The sequence below is a fragment of the Pecten maximus genome, chromosome 12, assembly GCF_902652985.1.
Source record: "Pecten maximus chromosome 12, xPecMax1.1, whole genome shotgun sequence".
Taxonomy (NCBI): Eukaryota; Metazoa; Mollusca; class Bivalvia; order Pectinida; family Pectinidae; genus Pecten; species Pecten maximus.
The window spans coordinates 3,320,537-3,336,417 of NC_047026.1; the positions used below are offsets into that span (position 1 = coordinate 3,320,537).

The 15,881-nt window shown below is 38.0% G+C and overlaps 2 protein-coding genes across 2 annotated transcripts; both read left to right on the forward strand.

Moving 5' to 3' along the window:
* Window positions 1-3,275: 3,275 nt before the first annotated feature.
* On the forward strand, window positions 3,276-6,995 carry LOC117340015 (transcription intermediary factor 1-alpha-like). The gene has a single exon (XM_033901765.1). It carries the CDS (start codon window positions 3,293-3,295, stop codon window positions 5,282-5,284), a length of 1,992 nt encoding a protein of 663 aa, XP_033757656.1. The 5' UTR covers window positions 3,276-3,292; the 3' UTR covers window positions 5,285-6,995.
* Window positions 6,996-8,715: 1,720 nt separating this feature from the next.
* LOC117340016 (tripartite motif-containing protein 2-like) lies at window positions 8,716-15,847 on the forward strand. The gene is made up of 2 exons (XM_033901766.1): window positions 8,716-8,764; window positions 12,592-15,847. The coding sequence occupies exon 2, from the start codon at window positions 12,611-12,613 to the stop codon at window positions 14,597-14,599; it is 1,989 nt and encodes a 662-aa protein (XP_033757657.1). The 5' UTR covers window positions 8,716-8,764; window positions 12,592-12,610; the 3' UTR covers window positions 14,600-15,847.
* Window positions 15,848-15,881: the final 34 nt, after the last annotated feature.

Below are 15,881 nucleotides of genomic sequence, written 5' to 3' on the forward strand. Positions count from 1 at the left end.
TTGTTTACAGTATCATTTAAAAGTGGTTTTTATTATAAATTGTTAAAACAGGATAGTGATCACTATCAAAATTATCTGGATATACATTCCAGGTACAATCTCCCGCTATTGTGGTAGTAGCTATTGTTAGGTCTATCGGTTATATATCCAGGGTAGCTGGTCATGGGCTCACACTGGTTCCAGAACCATCATTTAGTAAAACAAGATTAGTATTATTTATATACTCATACAAAACTTTACCCTTGGGGTCACACCTGGTACCGCCCCAGAGAGTGTATGGTGACTATTAAAGACTCTTAAAATATATGGAGTATCTATATATTTGTTAAGTTCTGTATTGTCAGATACAACATTTGTCTTACATGCATTATATATATCAATTATACTTTGATTTGTCATTTAGTTTAATGACAACACCGATAACTTCCATGACTTTACTGGTAATATTAAGTTCATGATAACTTTCTCGTACATATATAGCCACCCCACCTCTTCCTTATGAACGGTTTTTTAATATCGGCGGAGAAAAACCTGGAATATAAAAACTTGCGTTTTCTTTCCACCACGTTTCCTGTAAGCAAATGACGTGTATATCATGTCTATTTTCAATAAATTTTAAAAACTCAAAACCATGTTTTGCTATGCTCCGGGCATTCCATTGTAGGATGCCTATACCCGTGGTGTTTTTGGTAGACATATTATGTCACAAGTGTATCGGGTAACATTGTGCTGTCAAGCTTGACTCCAAATATGGATTCAGCTTGACTAAGTACATATATGAGAATTTCTGTCCAACTAGAACCTTCATTGGGTTTGGCGATGACAGAAACTGCTAACTGTAGTAGCTTTTTGATAGGTACTGTCACCACAGGTTCCTGTGGGACAGTAACGGACGGCCGGCCGGCCGGCCGGCCGGACGGACGGACGGAAGGTCGGGCTGACTTTTGGGGATGTTAAAATCAGCTACCCCGGAGTACGGTACGGGGTTAATTGTTTCCGGTGTGTTCTCGGAGACTGACTGTGCAAAAGATTTTTTTTTATATTCTTGTACCGCCTCTCGACGTGAACAATGTTCCGTGACCTGTATTTGAATATCTACAGCCTTTTCCCTGGCCGTACAACCCCCGTAGGCGGCACTTTGTGCCCCCTCACAGTTTACACACTTTTTAATTTCAGCCCCACAATCGACCACCTTGTGGTCTCCCCCTACATTTCTGACACCTTTGTTTGCCTTTACATTTGGCAGCTATGTGCCCGTATCTATTACAATTGTAACATCTTAAAGGAGGTTTGACTGTGTACGCACGGTAGCCTAGGGCTACACTCTCTGGTAGTTCTTTAGTATTAAAGACTAAACGGACAATTGTACTGTTTTCGTATTGCTTTCCCTTCATACGGATGGCTTTAAACACACCTATGTCTTTAAGGTTATCTACACTATCTACCTCAGTTAGCTCGGTGCTAACTCCGTATATTACTCCTTCTGACTTATTTGAGGAGACGGGCTCCTTCACGCTTACCTTATACAATGTACTCACCTAAGGTTTTAATCTTCTGGAGTTTTATTTTTTGTTGCTCATCAGCACATGTCACTACCAAATCGCCATTCCCCAGCCCTCTGATGTTCTTTGCTGGGTACTCTGTAACTGCAGAAAGTAATTTCTGTATGACGATGGGGTTTTTAAGCGCCAACTTTATGTTATGGCCTTTAATTATCAGTGAGTATTTGTCTGGTTTACTCACCGTAGTAGCTTCGGCTTGAGGGGAGTCTTTCCTCTCAGATATTATTTTAGGGGTGGTAAACTCTCCCGTAAACCTCTCGAAATCCATCGCAGAGGTGGAATCTTCACATTCTTCATACGCATCCATGTTGGCGGAAAAGACCGACCTTAAGTGTATAGACAGATATCTACAGACAGACGGATTAACCGACGACGGACGTAGGGTGTGAAAACGACGGACGAAATGACGACACAAAACAGACGACGGACGACGGACGACGACAGACGACGGACGACAATATAGACGAATGATCGCTATGAGAAATACGCAATGCGTATGCGGTGACTGAAGGTGTCGGCGTGGCCTAATGGCTCAGTACCGGCGCCCTCCCTAACACCGATATGATCACAATCACGTGGTACTGACCACTTGTCAGAAAAACGAGACGTATAATCCGTATGTGTACCTGGTCACTATAATCCGTATGTGTACCTGACCTCTATAACCGTATGTGTACCTGATCACTATAATCCGTATGTATACCTGATCACTATAATCCGTATGTATACCTGATCACTATATTATGTATGTGTACCTGATCACTATAATCCGAATGTGTAACTGGGTATCGTGTCACAAAGCTTCGTAACTTATCCATATCCACCCTGTCGTAACTAACGAAAACATTTAAAATCGTGCGCAAGCATGCACTTTTGAACAGAAAATGACGTCGTACTCGATCACAAATTAGCATAAGAGAGCGATATGCCTTTTGAGCGATTGTTTCGAGGTGAAACCGGGTTTTGAACTCGAGGAGGGATGCCAGCAAGATACACATTGTCATGAAACTAATTGTACGCATATTCGTAGACATGTAAACAGGTAGTCTATTTTAAGAACATTAGGTATATCGATATCCATTGAGGAAAATCTGTGAAAATAGCGTTGTTTCTGTTTGTTTTACCGCATGATAAACTATATGAAATTATAATTTTAGAGAAATTTGATCTTCTATCAACAATACGGTTGTTCTGATAGAACAAAATAATGATCCTAATCTGTGTAGGTGACTCGGGAATAGGACCGGCGTCCAATTTTCACCTCAAAAGTGTCGTCCTTTTTTACCTCCATGTTAGAGAGTGGTATATTTTTACCGGGAGAACGTACGATTTTGACGTAAGATACGAAAAAAGTTACAATATTTGTAAAACGATACCCAGGTCACTATAATCTGTATATGTATCTGATCAGGATAATCCGTATGTGTACCTGGTCACTATAATCTGTATATGTATATGTATCTGATCACTATAATCCGCATGTATCTCCAATCACTATTATCCGTATCCCTACCTGATTACTATAATACGTACGTGTACCTGATCACTATAATCCTTATATATATATATGTACCTGATCACTATAATATGTTTTCACTGTTATTTATATATTCTTCAGTAAATGATAGTTGATATCTAAAACTCATTAAAGTAATGATGACAAAGACACTGTTATTAAGATTGTTTTTCCATCCTGGTATGTTTACAGATACCATCGCATATTAAACGTAATGGCTGAAGGTGGAACCTCTAACGATGTCCCCGACAGTCCCAGAACTCCGAAGGAGGCCCGGCTGTTAGATTGTTCGATTTGTCTGGAGCAGCTGCACGAACCAAAGTCCCTCCCGTGTCTTCATTCCTTCTGTCAGGAATGTCTGTCCACCTTCATCACCAAAGACCTGTCGGGAAAGATGGCGTCGGCGACTGCCTTCCCTTGTCCTGTGTGTAGGAAGTTGACACAGCCGGTCAACCCGTCTGAGGACAAGGAGAAATGGGCTCAACAATTCCCAGCCAATGTAATAGTGAAAGATCTGGTAAAGTCCACGGCACTTGAGCAGATGTACTGTAAACCTTGCGGGAAGAAAGGAAAACCTGGGATCCCGGCAGCGATATGGTGTGAAATATGCAAGGCGTTCTTCTGTGAAAAATGTAAAGTCGATTTTCACGATTGGATTCACGAAGATTGTGAATCAGTAGCTGTAACAGGGAAGACAGGAATTACTCCGCGACAAGTAACAGAACAGATCCGATGTGAAAAACACGCGAAGGAGGTCGATTACTATTGTGAGGACCATCAGGTACTTGGCTGTAGTAGATGTATCACCATAGACCACAGACGATGTGACGTAGTGACAACGACACAAGAATACTGTGACAAACTGAAGACGGAGTCACGACTGGAGGATCGAAAAGAATCACTACAGAAGACAAAGGAGGCTATCAAGTTGCTCGTCAAAACATTTGGCGAGAAACTTCAAATCCTCCTAGAAGATCAAAATTCTGGATTTGACAGTTTAACAGATCTTCGAAAACAGGTCGACCTACGTCTTGACGCCATGCAGAAGGACATCACAGACAAACTGGTATCGTCTTACAAGCAAGAAAAGGAAAATTTGGACTTGTCTATTAAGAAATGTGAACGTCTGATGTCATCCATTGAGAACACAGTAGAAAGCTCCGAGACAGCTGTTCAGAGGAATGATAGCGTAAACACAATACTGATGTACCAGAGAGGCCAGGCGGAAATGGAGTCCTACCAGAACCTGATCACGGAAATAAGGAAGTCTTTTGCTTCCGTCAGAATAAAACATGTCGTCGATCCCAGTCTGGTCAGGTTGGATAAGGATAGTCCACTGTCGTTAGGAAACGTCATTATAGAGAAAAAACCAGAACAGCTCCCAAAAGGAATAAGTACCATGAGGCCTTTGTGCGAATGTGACGTGATGGAGGTAGGCAAATTCAGCATCAAGTGTCCATCAGATGGACGCGATTGTGATGCAGCTGGTATTGTTTACTTACCTGATGATCATATCGTTGTAGGAGATTGCAACAATAACAAAATAAAGTTGTTTACAGCTTCAGGGAAAGGTTTGGATGAGATGAAGGTTACAGGACACCCGATTGATATGTGTTGTGTAGATGATGACACTATAGCGGCCGCTATCGTCAATTCTGAAATACACATAATCAAAGCGAACCATGCAAATCTAACTTTGTCTTCCAAAATAAAACTTTCTATCGAAGCAGGCCCATATGGTATCACTTACTCAAATGAGGCGTTTACTGTGAGTACTCCGACCGATGTGTATAGAGTCAGTAAGGATGGGGTATCGACCAAAATTGCTTCCTATTCAAATGACTGCTATCATCTTACGTGCGACCCAAGGACAGGACACATATATGGAAGTCAACGGACATCCGAGGATGGTAATGTAGCTGTATACAGACTGTCAGACAGTAAACTTACAAGCATATCAAAAGTTGGTTTGCTGAAGTACGTGTTTGGTGTAGACGTCGACGGTGACGGCAATGTGTACGTGTGTGGGTGGGAGTCCGATAACGTGGTACAGATGTCAGGTGACGGGACAAACGTCAGAGAGCTGCTGACGTCATTAAACGGTGTAGACAAACCGAGGGCGATATCTGTGTGTGGGAACAAATTCGTGGTTACAAACCAATCATCACAAAATCGTAATGACGTGCGCGTGTTTGAACTTTACTGATCAGTAACTATGACAGTTGGTAACAGTAACAGTATTCTGATATGGGTGGACGTGAGATGTATTCGGGCCCTGGAAGCTTTTTCTTAACAAATTAACAACAAACTCTAGCATTCATGATGTATAACTAGAGTGGATGTAGGCCCAGGACTCACTGGTTAATCCTGCTGATTATTGAATACAAATACAATCAATCCAGATAACAGTTTGTGTAGAAATAACATTGTGTGAATGTAAGGAAGTTCGGTTTTATACAATGATGTAAACTTTCATGTCCAAAGGTCAAATGAGCGTATATCGTGGCGCGGCGACCGTCGTCCGTCGTCCGTCAGACTGGTGTCAATATTTCCATTGTTTTTTTTTTTTTTTTTTGATAACCAAGAGGCTCAGAAACATGCTATTGGGCCTGTAACATGCTTCGACAAAGACCTACAAACTTTGTTCAAATAAATGACCTTGATCTACTTACTTAAAGGGGTCGAATGTACTGAATTTTTTTTTTCAACAACCATGTGACACAGGATCATGATATTGGTGCAGTAGCATTCTGGGATAAAGGAGTACCGAGTATGTTCACATGTCAAATGTGTTAAACATATTTATCTAAATAAGCCAGAGACCTATGTTCATATTGGACAGGGATATGATGGTTGGAAGGGCTACAAAGTTTACCGACATGAATACTTAGCCTTCTCTCATATTGAACTGGAGAGGTAGTGAACTTAGAAGTCACACATAAATGACAAAGATCAACTCTGAAATTGCATTAGTAGGCTATTGGGCCTCTTGTTTGGTACGAGGAAAACATTTAAGCTGTAAGATATGTAGAATATTAGACATGATTACGTGTTGTGTCATACACGATAGTTTGGATCCGGTAGCGTTCGATTCTCTCCAGTCGTAAGCTGGTGTAATTTATAGTGTGCTATGCATGGACGATAGTTTTATATACCCACGTGAAATATCGGGAAGGGATTAAATTGAAAGGCGTTAGTTATAGATGACCAGTATTTAATTACTAATCTATTCAGACTGATAAGGCTTATAGGAAGGCAATCATATAAACTCGTTTCAATTAATATTGTAAATCATCTTTATACTAGTATCATTCTCACTGGCATGTATCAGTTAGGGAATGGTCCTTTCAAGATGGCGGGTCACCGTGATCATAGTAGATAATAGTGCAATTTAATTATTTTTTGTTTTTTATTAGGTCACCTGAGACAAAGTCTCAAGTGAACTATTCTAATCACCTTTTGTCCGTCATCGTCCGTCGTTGGGACAATTCACACTTTCGACCTCCTATTAGAAACCGATGAACCAATTGTAATGAAATTGTGCAGAAACCTTCCATGGCCTATGGTCAACAAAATTTGGAATTACATGGTCCCCAACCCCTAGAGGAGTGAGCGGCGGGGCCTAAAGGGGTCAAATTGACTGAAATATTTCAAAACTCAGGTGACCGTAAAGCCGCATGGTCTTTTTTTCTCTCAATATTTCAAAATTTACTTTTTATATATATTCTATTTTGACTTTTGAATTTTGGTTGAACTGATCACCTGGCGTCAAGGTTATGTAGACTTCGATTGTCATTTATACAAAGAACGCCTATATTTTAATGTCATAACCCGGTATTACATATAACTGGTGATTATGTTTAAAGCTGTATTTTCAGATCAAAAAATCCTATTAAAACGCCTATTAATAAGATTTTCATCTTCGTCTGTTTTTTTTTTATTAATGTTTACAGATTCACAAAGTGATTATGCTACTAATAAACAACTTCAAAAACAGTAGATATAAGTTTGAATGAAAGAAATGTAATATACATCATCCACGAGTTTGTGAGACCTGTTTCTACCACAATAAAAAAAAAAGCTATCCCGTGACCCCCGTGTGTTTTGGTTACGATATCATCATTTGGGGCGTAAGGATACGGTATGTAGTGAAATGCCGCTAATCAATATACAAAACTGACAACTTATTTCAAATATTTATATAACTTTATTACATTCAAAGCATTAAATCGATAGAAATATATATAACAAATAGTCGTCACTAAAATAATTGCTTTCCAAAGCTTTTATAAATAATTATTTTCTGTGTCCTGAAAATTCTTAATTCGACCCGAACTGTCACTAATAATCGCAAAGACATAAGTTTTTGTATACGGTACACCTTTTCCTGTACATTTCGGCGTTAATTTAATTACATGTAGGCACAAACACTCATATAAGCATCGTTCGGACATATATTATATCAACAGAAATTGTGCATGTTTCTGCTGTGCGAACGAAGGAATGCTACATTGAATATTCACACGATATTCACTATTGAAATACATTTAAGCTGATCACATACGTACTTTGTAAGAGCGACTTATATTTTCTCATCGTATAATTTAAAGTAGTTATTTTCTAAGACAAAGAACATCTCTTTTGCAAATTAACTGAACAAATATTCCGTGTTTATAATGTGCGGTTTTCCTACAAGGATTTGATACGGGAAAATCCAAACACATAATTTAATCCAATTATGTATTGATGATATGATATTCCGTCATACAAAGAACAAAATCTGCAAATTCAGTTAGAATTCAGTACATCCGTAATGTCATATCATTTCATACATGACTGTACGCCTACGATAAATATCGTTTCAATGCCCCTACTCTCTGATGCAAGTCATAACACCAAAGTTCATTAATGACCTTCAGCGACCATTCACTATCAGATTTGAAAACCTGAGTGGGCACCTGGAGGGTAAATATACTTACCTGTATTTTTTTTTAGATTTTTACAGTTTTTCGGTATTTTGTTATGTGTGCGATACCCACTTTGAAGCTATTTTACGTTTCAAAAAGTGCATTGCCAATTCGCGCCATGTATTTTTTTCCAAAATATACTTAACACGATTTTTATTTTAATTCTATTTTAAAGTTCATCAAGTAGAACATAATTGTGGTATTGTATATATACACATCAATTTACGTAGTTGACTTACAAAATAACAATAAATAACAACAACAAAATCAGAAAAAAATGATAAAAACTCACCATACTTTACCTACTCAGAAAATTTACTTCAGTACTTTAAGAGAGTTTATTTATATCATTTAATCACTAGAATATTAACATTATAAATAAATGAATAAAGAAAAAAGGAAGAAAAATGGGTAAAATATCACCATACTTTACCTACTCAGACGAATTTACTTTAATACTTTATTAGAGTTTAATTATATTTTTTAATCACTATAATACAAACGTAATACCAAAAACAAATCGATCAAACGAGGTCAAAGAAAAACAGATTTGCATATATACCCTTGAAAAAGTACAAAGATATTTCATCCATTTCGCTTTAAACCGGATAGTATTTGTTCCGGGTTCTATTTTTAATTGTAAGTCGGTCAACCTATACCACCACGTGATCACGTGCAGATAACGACAAACTGGGATCAGTGGTGTATGGAGCTGTACGGTAAGTGTCGTGTGTTTAAAACTCCGAACTGCGGTCAAACACTAGTTTGTATTCCTGGTCAATCTATAAATATCCTTCTATAGACGAAGTCGTAGGTGGATGTGTAAATATACTCATTTTATGGGTACTATATCTTTTCCAAACCAGTTTGTGTATTAAGGTAACGGAAACCGAAAGTACCAAATGTACGTCTGACTATCAGATCTGCACATCACGACCACATACTTGACACGTTTCTTTGACCTGAAATATTGCTTGCTGCAGGATCCTACCACCAGTTCATTCATAACTGACTATGTCAATTTCTCGTGTGTATTAACCCCGTCCCCGCCCCCACCCGATCACGAGTCACACACCTACAAGAACCAATAGTTATACCCTGTCTACACTGCTGATCGGTCATCTGTCAATAATCGTCCCACCGTCGTACACACCTGTGTGTCCCTCTTATTAAGTACGGTTTCCAATTCAATTTCAAGTTATCAACGAATGTAGGGAAATGAGTGTCACATTTAGTAAGTCCTATATTACTCGCCGTCCTCCTGATTACCTGGTACATGTAAATCTTTATCAGAAATCAATATTTGGACATGGATTAAATATAATACTAAACTACAATTCTTCACTTTAACTGCTCACTATAATCCGTACGTATACCTGATCACTGTAGTCCGTATGTATACCTGATTAATATCAACAGTATGTGTATCCGAACACTATAATTCGTATGAATACCGGATTACTATAATCCGTATGTGTACCTAATCAATATAATCCTTATATATACCTGATCACTATAATCCGTATGTATACCTGATTTCTATAATCCGTATGTGTACCTGATCGCTATAATCTGTATGTATACCTGATTACTATAATCCGTATGTGTACCTAATACTTAGTAACTATAATCCGTATGTGTGCCTGATCACTATAATCCATATGTGTACCTGGTCGCTATAATCTGCATTTGTACCTGATCAGTATAATCGGTATGTGTACCTGATTACTATAATTCGTTTGTATACTAGATCACTAAAATCCGTAAGTGTACCTTACCACAATAATCCGTATGTGTACATGATCACTATAATTCGTATGTGTACCTGATCACTATATACAAATGTGTACCTCATCACTATAATTCGAATGTGAACCTGATCACTAAAATCCGTTTGTGTACTTGATCACTATAACCGTAAGTATACAAATGTATCTGATCACTATAATCCGTATGTATACCTGATCACTATACTCCGTATGTATACCTGATCACTAAAATCCGTATGTGTACCTGATCACTATAATCCGTAAGTATACAAATGCACCTGATCACTATAATCCATAATACCTGATTACTATAATCCGTATGTATACCTGATTACTATAATCCGTATGTGTACCTGATCACTATAATCCGTAAGTATACCTGATTACTATAATCCGTATGTGTACCTGATCACTATAATCCGTATGTGTACCTGATCACTATAATCCGTAAGTATACAAATGCACCTGATCACTATAATCCATTATACCTGATTACTATAATCCGTATGTGTACCTGACCACTATAATCCGTAAGTGTACCTGATCACTTTAATCCGTATGTATACCTGATTACTAAAATCCGTATGTGTACCTGATCACTATAATCCGTAAGTATACAAATACACCTGATCACTATAATCCGTATGTATACCTGATTACTTTAATCCGTAAGTGTACCTGATCACTATAATCCGTATGTATTCCTGATCACTATGATCCGTATGTTTACCTGACCACTATAATCCGTATGTATACCTGATCACTTTAATCCGTATGTATACCTGATTACTTTAATCCGTAAGTGTACCTGATTACTATAATCCGTATGTATTCCTGATCACTATGATCCGTATGTTTACCTGACCACTATAATCCGTATGTATACCTGATCACTTTAATCCGTATGTATACCTGATCACTTTAATCCGTATGTATACCTGATCACTATAATCCGTATGTATACCTGATTACTATAATCCGTATGTGTACCTTACCACAATAATCCGTAAGTGTACCTGATCACTTTAATCCGTATGTACACCTGATCACTATAATCCGTAAGTATACAAATGTACCTGATCACTATAATCCGTATGTATACCTGATTACTATAATCCGTATGTATACCTGATTACTAAAATCCGTATGTGTACCTGATCACTATAATCCGTATATATACCTGATAACTATAATCCGTATGTGTACCTGATCACTATAATCCGTAAGTATACAAATGTACCTGATCACTATAATCCGTATGTATACCTCATTACTTTAATCCGTAAGTGTACCTGATTACTATAATCCGTATGTATTCCTGATCACTATGATCCGTATGTTTACCTGACCACTATAATCCGTAAGTATACAAATGTACCTGATCACTATAATCCGTATGTATACCTCATTACTTTAATCCGTAAGTGTACCTGATTACTATAATCCGTATGTATTCCTGATCACTATGATCCGTATGTGTACCTGATCACTATAATCCGTAAGTATACAAATGTACCTGATCACTATAATCCGTATGTATACCTCATTACTTTAATCCGTAAGTGTACCTGATTACTATAATCCGTATGTATTCCTGATCACTATGATCCGTATGTTTACCTGACCACTATAATCCGTATGTATACCTGATCACTTTAATCCGTATGTATACCTGATCACTATAATCCGTATGTATACCTGATTACTATAATCCGTATGTGTACCTTACCACAATAATCCGTATGTGTACTTGATCACTATAATCCGTATGTGTACCTTACCACAATAATCCGTAAGTGTACCTGATCACTTTAATCCGTATGTACACCTGATCACTATAATCCGTAAGTATACAAATGTACCTGATCACTATAATCCGTATGTATACCTGATTACTATAATCCGTATGTATACCTGATTACTAAAATCCGTATGCGTACCTGATCACTATAATCCGTAAGTATACAAATGTACCTGATCACTATAATCCGTATGTATACCTGATTACTTTAATCCGTAAGTGTACCTGATCACTATAATCCGTAAGTATACAAATGTACCTGATCACTATAATCCGTATGTATACCTCATTACTTTAATCCGTAAGTGTACCTGATTACTATAATCCGTATGTATTCCTGATCACTATGATCCGTATGTTTACCTGACCACTATAATCCGTATGTATACCTGATCACTTTAATCCGTATGTATACCTGATCACTATAATCCGTATGTATACCTGATTACTATAATCCGTATTTGTACCTTACCACAATAATCCGTATGTGTACTTGATCACTATAATCCGTATGTGTACCTGATCACTAAATTCGTATGTGTAACTGATCACTATAATCCGTATGTATACCTGATCACTATAATCCGTATGTTCACTTGATCATTAAAATCAGTATGTGTACCTGATCACTATAATCCGTAAGTGTACCTAATCACTATAATCCGTATGTATAAAAATGTACCTCATCGCTATAATCCGTATGCATACCTTATCACTATAATCCGCTTTGATCTCTAATCACTATTATCCGTATCCCTACGTGATCCCTATAATCCGTATGTGTACCTGATCACTTTAATCTGTATTTATACCTGATCACTATAATCCGAATGTGTTCCTGACCGCTATAATCTGTTTTCACTGTAATATTTATATTCTTCAGTTAATGATATTTGATATCTTAAACTCATTAAAGTAATGATGACAAAATCACTGGCATTAAGTGTTTATTTTTTTTCATCCTTGTACATTACAGGTATCGAATATTAAACGTAATGGCTGAAGGCGGAACCCCTCACGATATTCCCGATTGTCCCGGACCTCCCAGGGAAGCCCGGCTGTTAGATTGTCCGATTTGTCTGGAGCAGTTGCACGAACCAAAGTCCCTCCCGTGTCTTCATTCCTTCTGTCAGGAGTGTCTGTCCACCTTTATCACCAAAGACCTGTCGGGGAAGATGGCGTCGGCGACTGCCTTCCCTTGTCCTGTGTGTAGGAAGATGACACAGCCGGTCAACCCGTCTGAGGACAAGGAGAAATGGGCTCAACAATTCCCAGCCAATGCAATAGTGAAAGATCTGGTAAAGGAAGCGACAATGGAACCGATGTATTGTAAACCTTGCGGAGGGAAAGGGAATACTGGGATACCGGCAGCGATCTGGTGTAAAATATGCAATGTGTTCTTTTGTGATACATGTAAAGTCGATTTTCATGATTGGATTCACAAAGAATGTGAAACAGTAGATGTAACACGGAAGGAAGGATTTGTTCAGCGACAAGTAACAGAACAGATCCGATGTGAAAAGCATACGAAGGAGGTCGATTACTATTGTGAGGACCATCATATACTTGGCTGTAGTAGATGTATCACCATAGACCACAGACGATGTGACGAAGTGACAACGACACAGGAATACTGTGACAAACTGAAAACGGAGTCACGACTGGAGGATCGAAAAGAATTACTACAAAAGACAATGGAGGATATCAAGTTACTCGTCAAAACATTTGGCGAGAAACTTCAAATCCTCCTAGAAGATCAAAATTCTGGATTTGACAGTTTAACAGATCTGCGAAAACAGGTCGACCTACAACTTGACGCCATGCAAAAGGACATCACAGACAAACTGGTATCGTCTTATAAACAAGAAAAGGAAAATCTGGACTTGTCTATACAGAAATGTGAACGTCTGATGTCATCCATTGAGAATACAGTAGAAAGCTCCGAGACAGCTGTTCAGAGGAATGATAGCGTAAACACAATATTGATGTATCAGAGAGGCCAAGTAGAGATGGAGTCCTACCAGAACCTGATCACGGAAATGAGGAATTCTTTTGCTTCTGTCAGAATAAAACATGTCATCGATCCCAGTCTGGTCAGGTTGGATACGGATAGTCCACTGTCGTTAGGAAACGTCATTATAGAGAAAAACCCAGAACAGCTCCCAAACGAAATAGGAACCACGAAGCCATTGTGCGAATGTGACGTGCAGGAGGTCGGCAAGTTCAGTATCAAGTGTCCATCAGATGGACACGATTGTTTTGCAAATGGCATTGTTTACTTACCTGATGATCACATCGTTGTTTCAGATTGGAACAATAAGAAAATAAAGTTGTTTACAGCTTCAGGGAAATGTTTGGATGAGATGAAGGTTACTGGAAACCCGTATGATATGTGTTGTATAGATGATGACACTGTAGCGGCCGCTATCTACAATTCTGAAATACTCATAATCAAAGTGAACCATGCAAAACTAACTTTGTCTTCCAAAATAAAACTTTCTATCGGAGCAGACCCATATGGTATCACTTACTCAAATGAGGCGTTTACTGTGAGTACTCAGACCGATGTGTATAGAGTCAGTAAGAATGGAGTTCCGAACACAATTGTTTCTTATCCTAATCGCTGCTTACACCTTGCGTGCGACCCAAGGACAGGACACATATATGGAAGTCAATTGACATCCAAGGATGGTGATGTAGCTGTATACAGACTGTCAGACGGTAAACTTACAAACATATCAAAAGTCGGTATGCTGAGGACCGCATCTGGTGTGGACGTCGACAGTGACGGCAATGTGTACGTGTGTGGGAATAGGTCTAATAACGTGGTACAGATGTCAAGGGACGGGACAAACGTCAGAGAGCTGCTGACGTCATCAGACGGTGTAGACAGACCGAGGGCTATATCTGTGTGTGGGAACAAATTCGTGGTGACCAATGAATCAAAGAACAGAAATGAAGTATATGTGTTTGAACTTTACTGATCAGTAACTATGACAGTTGGTAACAGTAACAGTATTCTGATATGATCGGCCGTGAGATTTATTCGGGCCCTTGAAGCTTTTTTAACAAATTAACAACAAACTCTAGCATTCATGATGTATAACTAGAGTGGATGTAGGCCCAGGACTCACTGGTTAATCCTGCTGATTATTGAATACAAATACAATCAATCCAGATAACACTTTGTGTAGAAATAATATTGTGTGAATGTAAGGAAGTTGAGTTCTATACAATGATGTAAGCTTATAGAACTAAATAAGCCAGAGAGCTGTGTTAATATTGGACAGGGATATGCCGGATGGAAGGACTACAAAGTTTACCGAAATGAATACTTAGCCTTCTCTCATATTGAACTGGAGAGGTAGTGAGCTTAGAAGTCACATATAATGAGAAAGATCAACTCTTAAATTGCATTCTAGCCTCTTGTGCCTCTTGTTTGGTACGAGTAAAACATTTAAGCTGTAGGATATGTAGGAAATTAGACATGATTACTTGTTGTCATACACGATAGTTTGGATCCGGTAGCGTGCGATTCTCTCCAGTCGTAAGCTGGTGTCATGTATAGTATGCTATGCATGGATGGTAGTTTTATATAATCACGTGAAATATCGGGAAGGGATTAAATTGAAAGGCGTTAGTTATAGATGGCCAGTGTTTAATTACTGATCTATTCAGACTGATAAGGCTTATAGGAAGGCAATCATATCAGCTCGTTTTAATTAATATTGTAAATCATCTTTATACTGGTATCATTCTCACTGGCATGTATCAGTTAGGGAATGGTCTTTTCTTCTCATATGACCGTATAGGCCCATGGTCTTTTTTCTCAATATTTCAAAATTTACCTCTTTTTATATAAATCTTATATTGGCTTTTAAACTTTTGTTAAATTGATTACCTGGCGCCAAGATTATGTAGACTTCGATTGTCATTTATACAAAAAAAAAAAAAAACAACAACAAACAAACAAACAAATAAAAAAAAACAACAAAAAAACGCCTATATTTTAATGTCATAACCCGGTATTACATATAACTGGTGATTATGTTTAAATCAGATTAAAATCCTATTAAATCGCCTTAATAAGATTTTCAACTTCTTCTGTTTTTTATTTCTGTCTACAGATTCACAAAATGATTATGCTTTGTAAAAACAACATCAAAAGCAGTAAATATAAGTTATAATTAAAGATATGCCATACACACCAACCACGAATTTGTGTGACCTGTTTCTACCACAGTAAAAAAAAAGCTATCCCGAGAC